Source organism: Acinonyx jubatus, chromosome B4, assembly GCF_027475565.1.
Source record: "Acinonyx jubatus isolate Ajub_Pintada_27869175 chromosome B4, VMU_Ajub_asm_v1.0, whole genome shotgun sequence".
Classification (NCBI taxonomy): Eukaryota; Metazoa; Chordata; class Mammalia; order Carnivora; family Felidae; genus Acinonyx; species Acinonyx jubatus.
The window spans coordinates 130,688,589-130,709,574 of NC_069387.1; the positions used below are offsets into that span (position 1 = coordinate 130,688,589).

The 20,986-nt window shown below is 40.6% G+C and overlaps 1 protein-coding gene across 1 annotated transcript in view; it reads right to left on the reverse strand.

Annotated features, from left to right (window-relative positions):
* Positions 1–20,986, reverse strand: part of ENTHD1 (ENTH domain containing 1) — a 98,879-nt gene that overhangs the window by 56,707 nt on the left and 21,186 nt on the right. The window contains exon 3 of the mRNA XM_053199640.1: positions 2,143–2,261. Coding sequence (XP_053055615.1) covers positions 2,143–2,261 — 119 coding nt within the window. The remainder of the gene's footprint in view (positions 1–2,142; positions 2,262–20,986) is intronic.

The window sequence follows — 20,986 nt, forward strand, 5'->3', positions numbered from 1 at the left end:
TCAGGGAAAGGGTTGGGATCAGAAGGTCAATAAATAATTCCAGCCACTCTCATAGGAACTGTGGCAGGGAACGCTAAACAAAACAGAAGACCAAACAAGCCTCTTTCACAGGGGAGGAAGAGAAGGAAGTTAAAATTGAGTGTCTACCATTCAGTCATTTCTTCATTAACAAAAATTTGGCAAGTGAAGATTCAGTAATGAGTAAGACTAAAATGGTCGTTACTCTCAAGGAGCTTTCCTTCTAGAAGGAGAAACACACATAAAACAGAAAAACAAATGAGTGATGAGATCATTGTAAACAGTCTTAAATGGAACAGATTTCCAGTCAAGATGGTTCTGTAAATTCAAACTTTGGGGATACCTTCCCTCCCCAAACACACAGCAATGAAAGAGAAAAATACAAATGTGAAAATTAAAGACACAGGTCATGCTCAAAAACAAGATGAACATCTTCATGGATGAGAGCACAAGTAGAAACACACTGGTATCCAGAATATACAAAGAACTCTCCTAACTCAGTGGTAATAAACCATCATCAGTCCAATTAGAAAATGAGCAAAAGATATGAAGATATATGTCACCGAAGAGAAGTGACGATGGTACAAACGAGCACACGAAAAGATGTTCAGCATCATTAGCCATTTGGGAAACATCAACTAAAAACCATGATGAGATATCGCCATAAACCTATTAGAATAGCCAAAATAAAAACGGTGATGCCACAAGCTGGTGAGAAGGCAGAGAAACTGGGTCTCTCCTACACTGCTGGTGGGAATGTAAAATGGTACAGCCACTCCAGGAAACAGGTGGACAGTTTCTTACCACATTTAGTAGGTACTTAATATACAACCTAGCAATCACACCCCTAGACATTTATCCCAGAGATACGAAAACTTCACAACTGAATGGACATCACGAGCATTATGCTAAGTGAAAAAAATTAAAACGATCTCAAAAGATTACATATGGTCTGAATTCATTTACATAGCATTCTAGAAATAATAAAACTATAAAGATAGAGAAAAGATTAGTGGTCGTCAGGGGAGGACGTGGTTGGGGTGTGGGGAATGAGATGGGGTGGATAGCATGAGGGATTTCTTTTGGTGATTACATGAATCTATACTTAGAATAAAATTGCATAGCACTCCCCCTACACACACACACACACACACACACACACACACACACACAAATGGAGGTTAAAAAATCAGCTAGTGAGGGGTGCCTGGGTGGCTCAGTCAGTTAAGCATCCGACTTCAGCTCAGGTCATGATCTCACAGTTCGCGGGTTCAAGCCCCGCGTCAGGCTCTGTGCTCACAGCTCAGAGCCTGGAGCCTGCTTCGGATTCTGTCTCCCTCTCTCTCCGACCCTCTCCCACTCGTGCTCTGTCTCTTTCTCTCCCTCAAAAATAAATAAACATTAAAAAATTTTTTTAATTGAATAGTGAATTAAAAATTTGGAAACTAAATAAGGTCTGTAATCTAGTTAGCAGTAACATACCAACATCCACTTCCTCATTTTGATGTTGCACCGCAGTTATATAAGATGCCAACATTGGGAGAAGCCGGGTAAAGGGTACACGGGAGTCTGTACTATTTCTGCAACTTCCTGAAGTCTTTTAAAAAGTTATTTTAGATGAGTAGAGAGAGATGGACTGTACAATAAATTAAACACTGTTTATCCACAGGTATAAAGACAGTAAGACCCCCCTCTTATGGTATGTGGTAAAATTCTAGAGGACACGAGGATTTCATTTAGAAGAAAAGATAAGAGAGCTTTATTCTATTAGGATAAAGAAGAATTTCTTTAGGAAGATTTTTTTTAAAGCATGAGCTTTAACGGAAAACTTTCGTAATTTAACCGCATTCTTATTTAAAACGGGGTAAAACAAAAGACAATAAAATTAAAAGACAAGTGTTCTCTTAGAACACAGGAAGCCAGAGAGGACAAGGAAACAAATTTTCCCTTCAGGCCTCCAGAAAGGGAGGCAGGCTGCAGATGATACCTTGATTTTAGCCCAGTGAGTCCTGTGTCCGACTTCTGACCTACAGAACTGCAAAATGACACATCTGTGCTGGTTTAAGGCACTGAGTTTGTGGTAATTTGTTACAGCGGCAACAGGAAACTGCCACAATGACTTACCTCTGTTGATTTCCAAACATTCGTCTCGACTGGTGGTGTTTCCTGGGACAACACAGTCCCACTAGGCAATTGGATGTCTTGGCGCTGCTCTTGTTTCAATCCCGCCTTGGAGGCGTTTTCTGTCAACAACAGAAAGCTAAGATTTCAGTTTGGCAAAAAAAAAAAAAAAAAAAAAAAAATCGTAATGTTTTTACATTAGCTCGCAATTTTTAAGTTAATTACTCTGGAAGATCCATTTTGTCTGCAACATAGACATCATCTGCCAGTGGTCATTTTAATGTATCCCTGTATTATAGTCGGCTAATTCGGGCAGGTTTAAAAATACAACTTTGATTCTAGTCTCTTCTACCATCGACAATTTTATTTTACACTTCATTACTTGAAACAGCTTTTTAAAAATAAGGTACAATACAGCATAGAAAACAGAATTTGAACATTATTCTTAGCAAAGTAGGAATGACAACTAGAATCAGTCTAATTAAGATGTAAAAGAACCTTATTACTGCAGGGCGAATTTCATGTGGTCACATATATGATCTATAGGTTAGATGATGAGAAACTGCTTTTAAACGAAATTTTAAAAAAAATTTCAACGTAAGAGAATATGCCGATGAAAATAAATGGATAGTTCTGCTTATACGTTTTTGCTGAATGGTTTTGTAGTTGCCGTTTTCATGACCTGAGCTGAGGTTGGACACTTAACCGACGGAGCCGCCCAGGCGCCCGCCCCTTTTTTGTATTTTTTTTAAACGCTTATTTATTTTTGAGAGAGAGAGACAGAGACAGAGAGCGAGCGGGAGAGGGGCAGAGAGAGAGGGAGACGAGACACAGGGAGACACAGAGAGGGAGACTCGGACTCCAGGCTCCGAGCTGTCAGCACAGAGCCCGACGAGAGGCTGGAACCCATGAACCGTGAGATCATGACCTGAGCCTAAGTTGAAGCGAAACGGTCTGAGCCACCCAGGCGCCCAGCTCCTTCCATTTCCTAATCAATTTCCTCCCACTTTACAAAGAAAGGCCTAGCCTCTCCCCACCTTCCTGTGTCTCATCTTCCTTTATGCTGCAAACACAAGAACCTCTAAACACCAAACAATAGTAGAAAAGACGAGTATAGGGAATCCTTTTTTATTTATTTATGTATGTATGTATTTATTTATTTAAATCTTGTACGTCTTTTTTAATGTGTGCAAATATATGTGAAATTTACAGTGCTACATGTAGAATCCGTGGGTCAAAGGATTACATTTCCAATTTAGATGCAATCTCCAGTTGCCCTCCATCAACGCACACACTGTGTTATGGAACTTTCAGATTTGTAACAATATATAATAAATGGGAAATGGTATTGTTCTGGTTAATGTGTATTTCTCTTACTATGAAGGAACAAAGCTGAGCATATTTTCATATGCTTAAAAGCTGCCTACATTTATTTTCCTGTAAACACTATCTTAAAATCTTTTGTCCATTTTTTTTACTGGATTGTTTTTGTCTTATCTATTTTTTTTAATTTTATTTTTTATTTTTTAAAATTTACATCCAAATTAGTTAGCATCGAGTGCAACGATTTCAGGAGTAGATTCCTTGCTGTCCCTTCCCCATTTAGCCCATCCCCCTCCCACAACCCCTCTCGTAACCCTCTGTTTGTTCTCCTTATTTATGAGTCTCTTCTGTTTTGTCCCCCTCCCTGTTTTTACATTATTTTTGTTTCCCTTCCCTTAGGTTCATCTGTTTTGTCTCTTAAAGTCCTCATATGAGTGAAGTCATATGATTTTTGTCTTTCTCTGACTAATTTCCCTTAGCATAATACCCTCCAGTTCCATCCACGTAGTTGCAAATGGCAAGATTTCATTCTTTTTGATTGCTGAGTAATACTCCATTGTGTCTATGTACCACATCTTCTTTATCCATTCACCCATTGATGGGCATTTGGGGTCTTTCCATACTTTGGCTATTGTTGATAGTGCTGCTATAGACATTGGGGTGCATGTGTCCCTACGAAACAGCACACCTGTATCCCTTGGATAAATGCCTAGTAGTGCAATTGCTGGGTGGTAGGGTAGTTCTATTTTTAGTTTTTTGAGGAACCTCCATACTGTTTTCCAGAGTGGCTGCACCAGCTTGCATTCCCAGGGAATCCTCTTTTAATCAAGGCTGGAAAAACCCAAAGTAAAGCTCCACAATTTGTTCTGTTTACGCATGTTTCTTTTAATGGCAACGCATGGCATGAGTAACAGGGTATTTTCGTCCATCCTGGGATGTTTGGTATTGAGACATACTACAGTATGGGGGAGCTGTATTTAACAACCTCCATTTAATGTCCTGTGCTTTTCATCCCCAGCTATTGTCAGAGATGCATCATTCTGAGGAAGAGTCCCAGGAGAGAAAAGAAGGGAAGCACGGGGCCAGGGGCGGGGGGGGGGGGGGGGGGGCGGCGGGGCACCTCATTTCATCAACCCAACAAACTGACAAGGCTCCATGCCCTCGCCATCTCTCTTAGGAAAAGAATTCAGGAGTGTGAACACAACCAGAGTGTCTATTACATGTCTATTTAAACAAAGAAAGTAAAATGTTTTCTAGAGAAAGTGCAAGGGGCACCTGGGTGGCTCAGTAAGTTAAGTGTCTGACTTCGGCTCAGGTCATGATCTTGAGGTTTGTGAGTTTGAGTCCTGCATCAGGTTCTGTGGCTGACAGCTCAGAGCCTGGAGCCTGCTTCAGATTCTGTGTCTCCCTCTCTCTCTGCCCCTCACCCACTCACGTTCTGTCTCTCAAAAATAAACATTAAAAAAATTAAAAAAAAAAAAAAAGAAGAAAGTTTAAATCTGATTTGGCCAACTGTTTTGACTTATAAGAGTTGGCTTTGACAGTGAGGTAAATATGGCCGACAGTTTCCAGAAATTGAATGAACCAAATCTGTAGTTCTCAACAGTTGCTGAAATATACTTAAAGCATATGAAACATAAAATAATTGTTTCAAGGGGCACCTGGGCGGCTTAGTCGGTTAGGCACCTGACTTCGGCTCAGGTCATGATCTCACAGTTTGTGAGTTCGAGCCCCACGTTGGGCTCTGTGCTGACAGCTCAGAGCCTGGACCCTGCTTCGGATTCTGTGTCTCCCTCTCTCTTTGCCCCTCCACTGCTTGCACACGGTCTCTCTCTCTCTCAAAAATAAATAAACATTAAAAAAAATAATTAAAAAATGTTAAAAATTTTTTAAATAATTGTTTTAAAAATTATATTGACAGGTACATTAGAATTAATATTTTTCTTTTTCCACTTTCTGAGTGTATTGGGTTAAATTAAAGTGTAACTAGTATCAGGGTTCCGGGGTGGCTCAGTCGGTTGAGCGTCTGACTCTAGCTCAGGTCATGGTCTCACTGTCCATGAGTTCGGGACCCACGTCAGGCTCTGTGCTGACTGCTCAGAGCCTGGAGCCTGTTTTGGATTCTGTGTCCCTCTCTCTCTGCTCCTCCCCCACTCATGCGCGCGCGCGCGCGCGCGCGCTCTCTCTCTCTCTGTCAAAAATAAATAAACATTAAAAAAAATTTTAAGTGTGACTAGTATCATTAATAGTCATCTGATAACTTTTAGTAAAGGTTTTTGGATATTATTCTCAGAAACTGAAAGTAAATTACCCCTAATGACTGTTTAACAAATCTTTTTCTAAGTAGGTTGTTTCCAATTCTTTGCTTTCAACAACACTGAAGAAAGACCTAATCAAGTTAACAGTTGACAAGAGATGAAAAACATTTTTATAATAAATCAATATATAATTCTGGCATGTTGCTTGAAAGGAATTCATAGAACGGAGTGACAATGCTGTAGTAAAACACCTTCTGTTCCCACCTACAATTTTATGTGAACAAGTGTTCCCAGCATTTCCACCTATAAAAATGTAAAAGAGAAACAGAATTTATGCTGAACCTTGCTTATTTCTAGCAATAAGCAATATATATTCACGTGTGTAAACAAAGAATTCCACGTATCTCATAGAAACACGTATTTCCAATAAAACTCTATTCTTTATGCTTAGTAAGTATTTATAAAAATTTATAATACATTTATGTGGTTTGGGTTTTGATCAATTGTGTACTAAAAGTAATTGTAATGACAAGTCAATCTAGAAAGAATACTTTACCACTTCAAAGCCTCTGGCCATAGAAAATTTAGAAAAATAATTTCCATTTACATACATATTTAATGTAGAGAAGACTTTCAAGCATAACAACACTTTCTATTAGGATGGAGTCCTATGAGGGACGTGGAGGAGAAACATGACTTCAAGGAGTAAAGGGAATGATGCAAAACTTCCAATAGTTAAAGACGTCGTGGGTTCTTTCAAATGAACGACTGGAGGTATCGATCGCAAGAGCATTTTAGATTCCTTTAGCTACACGTAAAAGCCTCAGGGGACGATTTCATTTTGCTCTCTTTGGTCTTTAATCTCAATATTTTGAATCCTGTCCTTTGCAGTTACTTAGTGTACAATTTCACATGCCAACTTAACAGTGAACAAGGACGAATGTCATTTTTCAAAATCTTTCAGGGGCTATCCAAGAAAAATAGCTTGAAAACCAATGGTGTAGGATGTGGTGATCCTTGCCTTCAGAAAGTTTACAGTCTGACTCGGGAGATAAGTCTGACATACAGACTTATGGGAAACAACCAGAGGAAAACAATACCATGCCAAGCTTTCTTAAATTAACTAACTTTAGGAATAGACATCCTACGGGGGGGAAAAAAAATCTGTGTGCCCCAGAGTAGTCAGAACATGTCTCAAATAGGAAGTAAAATTTGAACAAGCCTTTGAAGGATGGCTGGGATCCTGGTGAATATGAATGAGAAACGATCCTAAGCAGGAGGAACTATGCGGGCAAAAAGGAGCGAGTATGATACATGCCAAAGATACCGAAGAAAGAATAAGGACTTCGCAATTAATCATTCTTTTAATTTTCTTGTCACTTCACATGAACATGAATAATTAAGATGAACTTATTTGGGACTTGGAGATTTTATAATTAATACTGGCAAACAGTAGTGGTTTGAGGCTTAGATCATCTATGTACTTTCATGTGATTCATCAGAAGCCACCTTTTTTTAAAATTTTTTTTTAACGTTTATTAATTTTTGAGACAGGGAGAGACAGCATGAACGTCGGAAGGTCAGAGAGAGAGGGAGACACAGAATCTGAAACAGGCTCCGGGCTCTGAGCTGTCAGCACAGAGCCCGACGCGGGGCTCGAACTCACGGACCACGAGATCATGACCTGAGCCGAAGTCGGATGCTTAACCGACTGAGCCACCCAGGCACCCCAGAAGCCACCTTTCTTATCACTCTTTGAGTATTGAGCAATAAAATTATCCTGGAAGTGATGCGGACTTAGGTTTAGACATCACAGAGGTAGATTGATAATAGTTGCAGGAAGTCAGTTTTGAAGTAAAATATGAGGAAAACTGAGTAACAGCAACAACTGTGAAAGAAAAAAAACACCTTGACTGTCTGGAGATGCATTTATTTCAGGCTAGAATAGTTAAAATATTACAAACTTATATGAAATAATCTTCTAGGGGCAAGAAGAAATGTAGTTGGAATAGAGCGAGTCTCGGGAAATTCGTTCAGAAATTGTTTTAGCATCAGCGCAACACTTCAGCTGGAAGTGACGTGTGCTTAACTGAATTAGGTGACTGCACAACACTTATTTCTGGGTTTTCACAAGCAAAGGGAAAGGGAGGACACGTTTAGTCCCGGAGCGGCGATGAAGTCCCTTTGATCTCATACGCCCTGTATCAATTGAGACCGTGAAGTCACAAGCCGGGAGGACTCGTGTGTGTGTGATTGTGAAACCCCAAAGGAAGAAGGGAAGGCACGGAAGCAGTGATGCTATCGGCTCTTTGGAAGATGAGAGGTTAGATACCAGGGCTGGAGGTGCCGTGAGGAAACCATCGAGAGAGAGGCGGTAGATTTCATGAGCCTGTACCGCTCAGATAATACCGCAGAGCAGAACCGGCAGACCCCGTGGTACTTCTTAGATGAGATATCGAACTGACATCCAAGCCATCAGACATTCACAAGGCAACGGCACATTCTGGAACTGGAAGGCTCCACAAATTGAGTAAATTCCCCAATTGTCCCACTTATTATCTAGCATCTAATAAACGTTGCTGCTACGGATTGACAGTGTCCTTTCAATCAGTGTAGGTAATTTAAGTAAATTAAGTCATTTACTTAACACAATTAGCTTTTAAAAAAACAAAAAAACCAAAAAACAAAACAGAACAAATGCACCCATCAAAGAAAATGCGTGGTGGGCTAACGAACTGGTAAGCTATGGAAGTCTCATGGTGATTATGTATCTAACTTTTGCAGAATCATGAGTCTGGAACCTTACCAACTTCCCTGTCTTGGAGCATAACTGCACTTAAGCAACTGCAAGTGATTGATACTTGTCTTAATTCTTTCAAGTTCCATTTTATAGTCATTTCAAACGTACACAAACATCACGGCAAGAAGAGTACGAAGAGCTCCCATACTCTCTTCGGCCAGGTTAACCAACTGTTAACATTTTGCGCCGTTTGCTGTATAATTCTCTTTCTTCACGCACAGACACAAATTATGATACTCCTATGTTTTAAACCTTGAGGAAAAGCCATGGTCGTCGGTTGGGTTCCCCAGGAAACCGATCCCAAGGCTCAAATGTGTAAGAGGGAGATTCATTAGGGAGTGCTCTCTGTAATGGGACCTACGAGGAGCCTGGACGGTAGGACGGGGCCAGGGGAGAAACTGGTCTGTAATGGGGTTGCGGCAGAGGCCTTGACCAATCCTGCCAGGCACTGTGGGGCTGGGATGGCTCTTCACAGGTGTCCTGCCTCGAAGCAAGGGAGCAGCCCGCCCGCGTCCAACAGGTCTTGGGTCAACAGCCTCTCTTCACTGAGCTGAGACCCCTCGGCAGCCAATCTTCCCAGCAGCTGAGGGCATGAGTGCCTTGATCTTGAAGAGGGGATCTGGGGGTGCCACACAACATCCACTACGGACACCACCTGTCTGTTCCTGTTTGCTTCTGAGACGTGCCTGCCGAGAGACGGGGCGCAGCCTGTGAGCACTGCAGATCTCTTTTGAAAGGTGAATTCTGAGATGAGTGGAGAAAAGGCTTTTATTTTTTTTTTTTCAATGAAAACAGAAAAAGACACAGAATAAGAAAGCAGAGATGTTTAAGCAGATTTTAAAAATGCAATTTTAAATAGGTAGACAAGAAAAGGGGAGAAAGGACAAACTTTTGTTGCAGGAGACCTTAAAAAGGGAGCTAAGGCCATTTTACTTCGGCGTTTTGCTAACAATAGCACACAAAATTTGAGACACTGCCGGCAGTTCTCAACTTAAGAATAATGGGGAACAAGAAAATGCTCCAACTGTGTTCACTGTTCAGCTACCGAGACGAGCAGACAGTCACTGCACGAGCAGGATTAAGTATTCAGCGGCCGACTCCCAGGTGAAGATAGTACACTGAAACGACAACAGTTTCTATCACCCAAAACTGAATAAGAGGTTTTTAAAAAGCTGCAACTAAGGGGCCCTGGGTGGCTCAGTCAGTTAAGCATCTGACTTCAGCTCACGGCATGATCTCGCGGTCCATGGGTTCGAGCCCCGCATGGGGCTCTGTGCTGACAGCTCAGAGCCTGGAGGCTGCTTCGGATTCTGTGTCTCCCTCCCTCTCTGCCCCTCCCCTGCTTGCTCTCTGTCTGTCTGTCTGTCTCTCTCTCTCTCAAAAATGAATAAACACTAAACAAAAAAATTTTTTAAGTCAAAACTAATTAAAAAATTTTACAACAGCAATCTAACATGGAAACAGATATAACCAAAAGTAGTTTTTAAAAGGAAAATAACTACTGACCAAGGTGATAAGGGATGAGTTGCAAAGATTGGGAGATTTCTCATCACTATCCTCATGTCCGGAAAAAGGGGAACTGAGTAGACAATCCTTTTTTCCCCTCCTTATGACTGAGAAGAGGTGGAAATGGGTAAAGAAAAAAAAAAAGGTGTAACAGAGTGAGTAAATAAAGACGCTGACGCTTTAACGGAAGTGAAAACTACCGTTTCACGCTGGACTGGGCAGATGATCTGAAGCTCAGGGCGGCTCTTGCCCCCGCGGCACCGGGACCTATTTCCCAACTAGACAGAACGAGCGGGGTCCTGTGCAAAAGGCTCAGAAGACAGAGCAGAGCCCAGATACGCTAAACAAGATCGCGTGTGGCCTGTTGAAGGCTCCCCTTCCTCGCTGCTGCAGAAAAAAGGGATAAAATAAGAAACAGCACACCAACTGCAACTTGGTGGAGAGAACAAACTGGTCTCAGTCGTGGTGGGAAGCATCGAGAAATCGCTAAGTGTTATCTGAGCAAACAACCTCCAGGGTGTATGTGCTGGACCTGTATCGCCTCATTTACTCCTTACGACAATTCTACACCAGACACTCTGTCGGCCCCATTTTACAGAAAATGAAACTGCAGCACAAAGGCTGAATGAAACGGCATGTCCGAGGGCACACAGGCCACACAATCCGAGGCAGGCTTCAAATCCAGTCGGTCAGGTGCCAGGACCTCAGTGCTTCACCATTACTCTACACTGCCTTCAAACCAGACTGCCTCGAGGCGCCTGCGTGGCTCAGTCGGTTGAGTCCGACTTTGGCTCAGGTCATGATCTCGTGGTTTGTGAGTTCGAGCCCTGCGTCGGGCTCTGTGCTGGCGGCTCGGAGCCTGGAGCCTGCTTCTGATTCTGTGTCTCCCTCTCTCTCTCTGCCCCTCCCCTGCTCATGCTCTGTCTGTCTCAAAAATAAACGTTGAAAAAAAATTTTAAAAACAAAAACCAGACTGCCTAGAGGGAGCTGCCTAAGCAGCAGCAAGATGTGAAGAAAGGACCTGGGAACTGAGGACACACATTCCAGGAGGAAACTAAGAGAAGAGGAGAAAGAAGGGAGGGGGAAGCAATAAAGAGAGAGAGAGGAAGATGGCATGCCAAAAATAGACTCCAAATGCACAAGAAAATATACTTCAAGGAACAGAAGGACATTCCTCACAATATGGCATTAGACGATTTTTCAAGTTATTGCAATTGTGCATTTTCACATATTTTATTTTAGAATCGTTGCTACTGTATCACAATACAAGGTTGAGCATTCGGAAAAACGTCTCTCGGCCGTACGTGTTTCCTCCCTCTTTTTTTTAGGAAATGCTTTCCATATCTGCCCCCCCCCAGTTTTCAGTGAGGCTGTCCTTTTCTCATGGATTTGTAGAAGTTCCTTATATATTCTGGATAATCCCTTGTCACTTACATATGTTAGAAATGTTTCTCCTAGTGCGGGACCGTCTTCACTTTCTATATGGTGTTTTTTGATGGCAAGATAATTCTTAAATTTAATAAGCCTTGTTAGTTTTCTGTTGCTGCCAAAAATTACAACAAACTTACTGGCTTAAGACACAACAGCCATTCATTATGTAGATCAGCAGGCCTGGCAGGCTTGACTGGGTTCTCTGCCTTGGGTCTCACGAGGCCAAAATCAAGGCGTCAATGAAGCTGGACTTCTATCTGGAGACTGTGAGGAACAATCCACTTCCAAGAGCATTCAGGTTGTTGGCAGAACTCCGTTTCCTTGTGGTCGTACGACGGAGGTCCCCCTTTCCTTGCCGGCTGGCCACCGGGGATCAATGGGTCTCCGCTTCTAGAAGCCACTTGCGTTCCTTATCACTCCATTTTCTAGCCAGTAAGGGTGCATCAAATCCTTCTCCCATTTGGAATCTGGGACTTCCTCTTCTGCCTTCAGCTGGAGAAAACTCTGCTTTCAAATGGTTGGTGCGACTGGATTAAGCCCACGTGGATACTCCCTTTGTGACGTACAATGTAACATAATCATGGAAGTGATACCTCTTCTCATTCACAGGTCATACCCACCCTCAAAGGGGAGGAGAGTCCATAGAGGCACAGGTCCTTGGGGCTTATTCTCAGTCTTCTGCCTACCGCAAGAGTCAAAGTGACAAATGCTTTTTCAATAGCTTGTAGTTTTTTGGTAACGTTTAAGAAATCCTTCCATATCCAATGTAAAAAAGATATTCTCCTTTCCTTTTTTTTTTTTTTAAATATGTTTATGTACTTATTTTGAGAGAGAGAAACAGAGCACACGAGCAGGGGAGGGGCAGAGAGAGAGGGAGGGAGAGAGAATCCCAAGCAGGCTCTGCACTGACAGCAGATGTGGGGCCCGAACTCCTGAACTGTGAGATCATGACCCAAGCCAAAGTCAAAAGCCGGACGCTTAACCGACTGAACCACCCAGGCGCCCCCTCCTTTATTTTCTTCTAAACATTTTGAAGTCCTTCTTTCCCCCCCACCTCCTTTAAGTCCTTAATTCCTCTAGAATTTGTTTTTGTGCACGGTAAGAGGTAGAAACCTAATTTCACTTTTTCGATATAGGTAAATAATTGCCCCACCATTATTCATGAAGTGGTTCACCCTCTCCTCACCAATGTGAAACACCACCTCTGTCATATATGAAGATAACCTAGTTGTACAAGTCTGTGTGCTGGGTCCTACAGTTGTCCCACTGGCCCACGCACCTATCCCTGCATCCATACCACACTGTCGTGATTACAATTGCTTTAGTCTCGTTATCCAGAAAGGCAAGCCCATCTTATTCTTCTTCACGAATGTTTTGGATATTCTTGATAGCTTTTTTTTTGATACTCCAGATAACTCTGGGAATCAGCCCATTACATTCAATTTTTAAAATCCTTTTTGGATTTTGATTACAATTGCACTGAATCAGTGGTTCTCAACGGAGGGCAATTTTCGTCCTTAGGAAACATCTGACAATGTCTGCAGATATTTTTGGTTTTCACAACAGGGAGAGATGTTGCTAGTAGCATCTGGTGGGTAGAGGCCAGGGATAATGCTAAGCATGCTACACGGCACAGGACAGCCCCCACAACAAAGAATTATCTGGATTAAAATGTCAGTATCACCAAGCTTGAGGAAAACCTCCACTAAATCTATGCAATTTGGAGACCATTGATATTCACATTTTTGAGTTTTTCAATAAGCAAACATGAATATCTTTCCATTTGTATAGGTCACCTTTCACATATTTCAGTTAAGTGTTATAATTTTCAGTGTATAGATCTTGTACATCTTTGTAAAAGATTTATCCTTAAGTAAATAATGATTTTTTGCTATTATAAATGGTATTTAAAAAATATGTTTACTGTTTGGTGCTGATACATAAGAAAATATAACTTGATTTATATATTTTGATATAATAGCCATCCATCTTGCTAAAACTCTCATTATTTCTTTTTTTTTTTTTATTCATTCATTTATTTATTTATTTATTTAGAGAGCATGCATACATGTGGATGTGAGTAGGGGAAGGGCAGAGAGAGAGGGGGAGAGAAAGAATCTTAAGCAGGCTGTCACCACAGAGCCTGGTGTGGGACTTGAACCCATTAATGGCAAGATCATGACCTGACCCCAAATCAAGAAGTGGATGCTTTTAACCGACTGAGCCACCCAGGTGCCCCTCTCATTATTCCTAATATGTCTATAGATCCTTCAAGTTTTCTATATCTCAGATATATTTTTATTCCATTTCAATATTTATGCTTTTAATTTGTCTTACTTATTTTATTGTGACGGTTAGGGGCAGTACAAAGCTGAACAGAAGCAAAGAGAATGGGAACATTTTTTTCTATCTGATTTTAAAAGGAATACTTCCACGTTTAAATATATGAAAAATTTTGATGTACATTTTTAAAAATCAAACTTAATTGCATTTTTGCTAGAAAAAGTGGTTTGTGTAATACAGATTCCTTGAAATGTTAAGACTGGCTTTATAACATAATCAATTATAAAATCCATATTTAAAAAAACATTTCATTTCATTTATTTATTTATTTATTTTTGGAGAGAGAGTGTGTGCTCGAGTGGGGGAGGAGCAAAGGGAGAGGGAGAGAGAATCTTAGGCAGGCTCCACACCCAGCACTGAGACCGATGGTGGGGCTCGATCTAACAAGCATGAGATCATGACCTGAGCTGAAATCAAAAGTCAGACACTTAACCGACTCAGCCACCCAGGAGTCCCTTTAAAAGTGTTTTATTGGGGCGCCTGGGTGGCTCAGTCGGTTAAGCGTCCGACTTCGGCTCAGGTCATGATCTCGCAGTCCGTGAGTTCGAGCCCCACGTCGGGCTCTGTGCTGACAGCTCAGAGCCTGGAGCCTGCTTCGGATTCTGTGTGTCCCTCTCTCTCTCTGACCCTCCCCAGCTCATGCTCTGTCTCCCTCTGTCTCAAAAATAAATAAACGTTTAAAAAAAATTTTTTTTAATAAATAAATAAATAAATAATAAAAACGTTTTATTTACTTGGCCTATCAATAATTGAGAGAGATTTTGAAATCATCTGCTATAATGATATATGTTTCAATGTCTTCCTGTAGTTCTACCATTTTTTGCTCTATATACTTTGAAGTTATTTTATTGGGTGTGTACTGACATTTAGAAACGTTATGTCTTCCTGGGGACTTAAGCCTTTTATCGTTGTCCTTACTAACGCTTTAGGCTTTAAATTCTATTTTGTCAGATACTAATATAGCTATACCAGCTTTATAAAATTAGTATATGCCTGATTCATCTTTTCCTACCCATTTGCATTTATTTATTTACTTACTTAATTTCTTTTTTATTTTTTAGACAGAGAGGGAGCAAGCCAGGAAGAGGGGCAGAGGGAAAGAGAGAATCCCAAGCAGGCTCTCATGCAGGACTTGATCCCACAACCCCGGAATCATGACCTGCATCGAAATCAAGAGTCAGCAGCTCAACCAACTGAGCCACCCATTTGCTTTTAACCATTATGTGGAAGCGTGTATCTGGCCTTCTTTTGTCCCAATTTGATAATCTCTGCCTTTTAACAGATGAGCTGAATCCATTTATATTTATCATGATTATTACTATATCTGGACTTATTTCTATCATTTTACCTTTGTTATTTCCATCAACCCCACTTTATCTATGCTTCTTGCCCTTTATAAAATTTTATTTTTTTTTCTCATTCTATTTTTGTCACTACTTTGGAATTTATGCATTCTACTTCTCTCTTTTTGGTGTTAATCCTTTCAAGTTTATCATGCCCATTTACCTTTAAAAGTTGAGAGTCGAATAATATCTTTACTGGTCTCTCACAAAAAATGCAAGGATCTCAGAACGGTTAATTCTATAGATTCACTTCCAACTTATATACCATGGCTACCCACTATTTTAGTTGTTTTTATTTTAATTTTTTAAATGTTTATTATTTTTGAGAGAGAGAGAAAGGCAGAGCGTGAGTGGGGGAGGGGCAGAGAGAGAGGGAGACACAGAATCCGAGGCAGGCCCCAGACACTTAACCGACTAAGCCACCCAGGCGCCCTTAGTTGTCTGTTTTTAAAACTCAAAAGTTAGACATTACTATTTTACACAGAAAGTGTTCATTTTATTTTATATACATACTTATTATTTGTTAATCATTCCCTCTTGCATTTCCAACCATTCTTCTGGAATGATTTTCCTTTTTTAAAAAATTTGTTTTTAAAGGTTTTATTTATTTTTAAGAGACAGAGAGAGAGAGAGACAGAGTGCGAATGGAGGAGGGGGCAGAGAGAGATGGAGACACAGCATCCAAAGCGGGCTCCAGGCTCTGAGCCGTCAGCACAGAGCCCGACGCGGGGCTCGAACCTGCGAACCGTGAGATCATGACCTGAGCCGAAGTCGGACGCTTCACCGACGGAGCCACCCAGGTGCCCCTGGAACAATTTTCCTTCTTTGTGAAGTATATACTTTCACAAAGGTCCCGTGGTGCTAAGCTCTAGGTTTTTTATTTACCTGTAAGTGACTATTTCACCCTTATCTTTGAATGACAGTTTTGCTGGGTACATAATTATAGGCTGTTATTTTCTCTCAGCACTTTGAAAATGCTGTATCACTGTCATCTTGCCTCTGCTGTAGCTGAAGAGGAGAGGTGACTGGCGTGGTAAGTGTCATTCCCCTGCAGATGTGTCCTCCGTGTCTTAACACTGTTTCAGTGTTTTCCTTTGGACATAGCTTCTAGTTCACTAAATTAAAATTTCGATTTCAGTGGTTTTTCTCATTTTTGTAAGTTTCCATGTTTCAAATTCCTACATTCATTCCTAATAATCTTTTTTTTTTTTGAAGTAAAATAGTCCTAATTTTTAGAGTTTGGTTTGGCCCAAGGAGCCAGGCTATTGCAGATACAACTGACATTTGAATAATTAGATTAATTTAGAGAAGGATAAAACCAGTTTTGACACTTGTGCTTGTGTGTATGTCTTTTTTTTTTTTTTTTTTAAGACTTCATTTTTCAGGGCAGTTTTAGGTTTACAACAAAATTGAGAGGGGAATACAGAGATTTTCCATATGCCTTTCCCCTACACGTGCATAATCTCTCCAAATCAACAGCATGATTGTATTCTTTCCTTATCTAAATACTTACATAGCTATTCTACATCGTGTATCTGACCTTTCTACTACCTACAATATTTGGGGGACTAAATAGGCTAGTCTTTTCTTTCCTGGATTGGTGACACAGACTGTGAGCTCACTGTCTGATCTTAATTGGTGGGAATCCTGTGGGACTAACTCACGAAATGAGCTTTATTCTTCCAAAGAAAATTACCTTGAATCACTTCAGTGCCCTCTCGAGTGTCCAGGTTCTGCACAGCAAACCGAGGCTTTCCTTCACAATGCTCAAGTGAGGCCCAAGACCGTTTTTTAAAAAACCATTGACAAGCGCCCTTAAACACCTCTACCCCTGCAGACACCTCCAGTGTCCTACAGGCACCAGCTCCAAGCCACTCTGACCCCAGCTCACATGTCCTGCTCTTATTTTGTTTATTTAAGTAATTAATTAATTTAAATTTTTGGAAGGCAAGGTCTTTGGAGACTTCCCATACCTCTAGTGAGGCCAGAAATGTCTCGGTGGTTTGTCATCTAGGGTCTTTGGTTATTGTGCAATAAACGGGTTTCTAGGAGCCCCTGGCAAGTCTAACCACCAGGAGTAGGCCTAAAATATTTTTGAGCAAAAACAACTGCATCTAGTACAATTCCACTTTTATAAAAATAATTTCGGGGCGCCTGGGTGGCTCAGTTGGTTGAGCGTCCGACTTCGGCTCAGGTCACGATCTCGCGGTCCGTGAGTTCGAGCCCCGCGTCGGGCTCTGGGCTGGTGGCTCAGAGCCTGGAGCCTGCTTCCGATTCTGTGTCTCCCTCTCTCTCTCTGACCCTCCCCCATTCACGCTCTGTCTCTGTCTCAAAAATAAATAAACGTTAAAAAAAATTAAAAAAAATTAAAAAATTAAAAAAAACTTTCTAGTTATCCATTTTCTAAATGTGTATATGCACAGAAAAATGCCTAGAATTTATGTTCATCTGATACGAGTTATGGCTATTTCGGAGGGAGGGGATTGGAAGTGATTGATTCTTCAGTACTTTCGAGTTTGTATTGTTTTTACAAGAATAGAGTGATTTTTCTGAAACAAAAACAAAAGAAGAAAAGTAACCAGACTGGAAGTAAATGTTCTAAGATGTTAGTGGTGGTTGGCTTAGGGTGACAGAGATATAAGTTGCTGTTATTTTCGCTTTTGTACATTTGTTTAAGTTACAAAAAAAATCACTGTTTGACATTCATCAATGCAGATGATTTAGTAGGAACTCCCATTTGGACCATAAGCCCTGCCGTCTAGACTGTATGTGACAAGGCAACCAAGCGTGACTCCAGGTCAACTCCGTTAGTACAAAGTTCACTGTAGGAAGCAACACTAACACTGGTGTTTTGCTTAGAAAAGCATAGCAAGTATTTTGAAGTTTTGCTTTCGGTCCAACAGGAAACATAAATGATTTTTCGGGCAATATTTCCATGATGTGGAGGGCTATTACATTTCACATAGACCAGAGTAATCCTTCTTTGATACAAGTTCCATCGCAAAGGATAATACCACTAAAGAGCTCTTTGTGGAGGATCGGATGACCAACACAGGGAATGCTTCGCTGGTCTGGTTGTAAGCAACACCTCTGGCGACAGCTTTTTAAATTATCACCTCTAAGGAAAGGACGTAACCCTGAGGCTTACAGTTCAGAGAAGCTGAGTTATAACGGTGCATATATAGTTTTCAGTCCTGCTATCAGGCAACAATTATCGTTCAGTTCGTCTCTTCCTCCACACAACAAAATCACCTAAACAAAGACTATCCAAGCTATCTACCACAATTAAAACTTGGGGGAAACATCTAGGAAGAGAAGAAAAAGGAGTAGAAGTAGTAATGTGTGTTTAACACCTTCTCCAAAGTACCTTTTCTCCCTTGCTCATTTACCGCAAAGAAGCTCGGCACAGCTGTTTCAGCTCTAGATCCTAAAGCCTGGGAATCAGATTTCTAGCAATGCATTCAATTTCACATTTCAATGGAACTAAATAATTTGGAGACATCTTTAAATACATCCTGATGGAAATTTCCCTGTGTGATACCATCACTTGCCTCTCTAGCTTAAATGTTAGTCGTTTTCAATTTCTCTCTTTCTTCTCCAATACATCACCTACTTACCCCATTTCCTCTCTCTATTCTATCTTGAAACATTGCCTTTCCTTCATTTCAATAACCCGAGAGCAGGATGCTGGATTAAAACAACTGTCTCTTACAGAGCTTCCCTTCAATTCGTATCGCCTTCATTTCTACACAAAGCAATAAGAATTATCTGCCACAAACAGCTGTTTTCAGTAATAAGAAAGCTAAGTTCTGTGACTAAGCTAAACATCCCTTCTGTTCTTCAAGGCCTACAATGGTTCCTAGTCGCATCAAATTGAAATTTCCAAATACCGCTCATTACGTCCTTTACGAACGGTGCTGAGTATTCTCAGTGATCTGTCCACATTTTTCTACATATTCAAATTTATGGTCTCGATTCCATTTAGTCTGACAACTATGTATTAACATGATTAATTCGTTTCTTGTTTGTATTCTTTGCCACTACAGTAGGGACTATTTACTCTTCCCTGTATTTATTCTTTCCTTCTTCCTTAACCACAGCTTCTCTGTCTTTCATTGGAGCACATACCTGTCCCGTATAAAGACTACATTTTTCAGCCTCTCTTGAACCTAGCAGTGTCCATGTGACTAAATGCTAAACAACATGTAAGCCAAAAAGGTTATGAGCAACTTCAAGAAGTGTCCTTAAAGGGAAGGAGTATTCATATTTTCCATCTCTCCTCCTTCCTACTGGCTAGAATGCAGATGTGATGGCTGGTGCTCCAGCAGCTATCTTGGATCGGGAAGTGGAAGTTCCATGCTGAGTTTGATGGAGCAGTGAGACAGAAAGAGCCCTGGGTCCCCGACATCATGAAGAGCCACATCAGTCCTAGAATATCTAGTTGTTGGTTCTTTTTAGAAGAAAGAAAAAAAAAATCCTTTTGTGTTCAAGCCATTAACATTTTTGTGGCCTCTTCTACTATCACTTATGGGAATACCTAATTCTGATAGATCCACCTATCTCCAAGTCTTCATTTGCTACGTCTTCTGTCCCACTAAAAATGCCCCTCCAATTTATTTTCCTACCTCCCTCCCCCACCCACACACACCAAATTGTCAGTTTCCTTTCCTCCTTTAAAATACAGCTTCAGATTCAAATGCCTACATGGAAATGGCTAGTATTGCTAAGCTTATTTAATCCAATTACTATTTTTGAACACAAACACACACATGTACATATCCTGTATGTATATGTGTATACATGCATAGTGATGGATAAATGAAATTTTTAGGTAATTTAACAGATTTTTAATAAATTTACCACATTTTTACATCCAAACATTCACTACTCACTTGAAATAGTACTCTCACTACAAATTCATTTCAATGATGCCATCATCACTAAAATTTTTTGAACATTTTTTTTAAAACAGACTGAAAGTCCTCACTCGATATAACCCCCAAGACAGCAGAAATACATTCACTTTGCTTCCCAGGCCTAGAACAGTGTCTGGAACACAGTAAATACTCAACACATGCTTGTGATATATAAAAAAAAAAAAATTAACTGTAGCAAAACTTCATTTAAAGGTAGATAGACTATTTAAAAGTAGTCAAAAGGCATTCTAACCTCAGTTTAGTGAATAAGATGGGTCAGAAAGCTATAAAATATCATTTGGGGTTAGAAAAAAAAGCAGTGACGATAATGCAATAATACTTGATTTCCTTGGATGAATCATAAAAATGGCTCAGAGTTCAGCTACTTCTGTAGCAGTTGAAAGACTCACTTCCTAAGCTTCAGTCAAGTATGCCAAACTTATTCCAGTTTCAGAACTGTTTGCACCTGCTGTTCCCTTTGCCTGGTACCCCCCAGATACACGTGGATTGTTTCCTTCTTCATTTGAGTCTCTGTTTATATATTCACCTCCTCCAAAAGGCCTTCCCTTACTCTTTGACCTAAAGAAAGTCATCTTTATCGCTCTCTGTCCCCTGATACTGCCTTCCTTTTCTTTATAGGACTTGTCACGAACGTAATATTTTAGATCTATTTATGTGTGGTTAGTATCTGTCTCTGTCACCAAAATATTTGCTCCATGATGAAAGGGACTATGTTTTATTCACTGCTATAGCTCCAAATTTCCACTTGATAGCCAAATTTCAAATTTCAAATGTTCAAATTATTTGAACATTAATGTAAGTTTATAATGAAAGAGAAAGGGGGGGTTCCTGGGTGGCTCAGTACTTTCAACATCCGACTCTTGATTTCGGCTCAGGTCATGATCTCACGGTTCATGGGATCGAGCC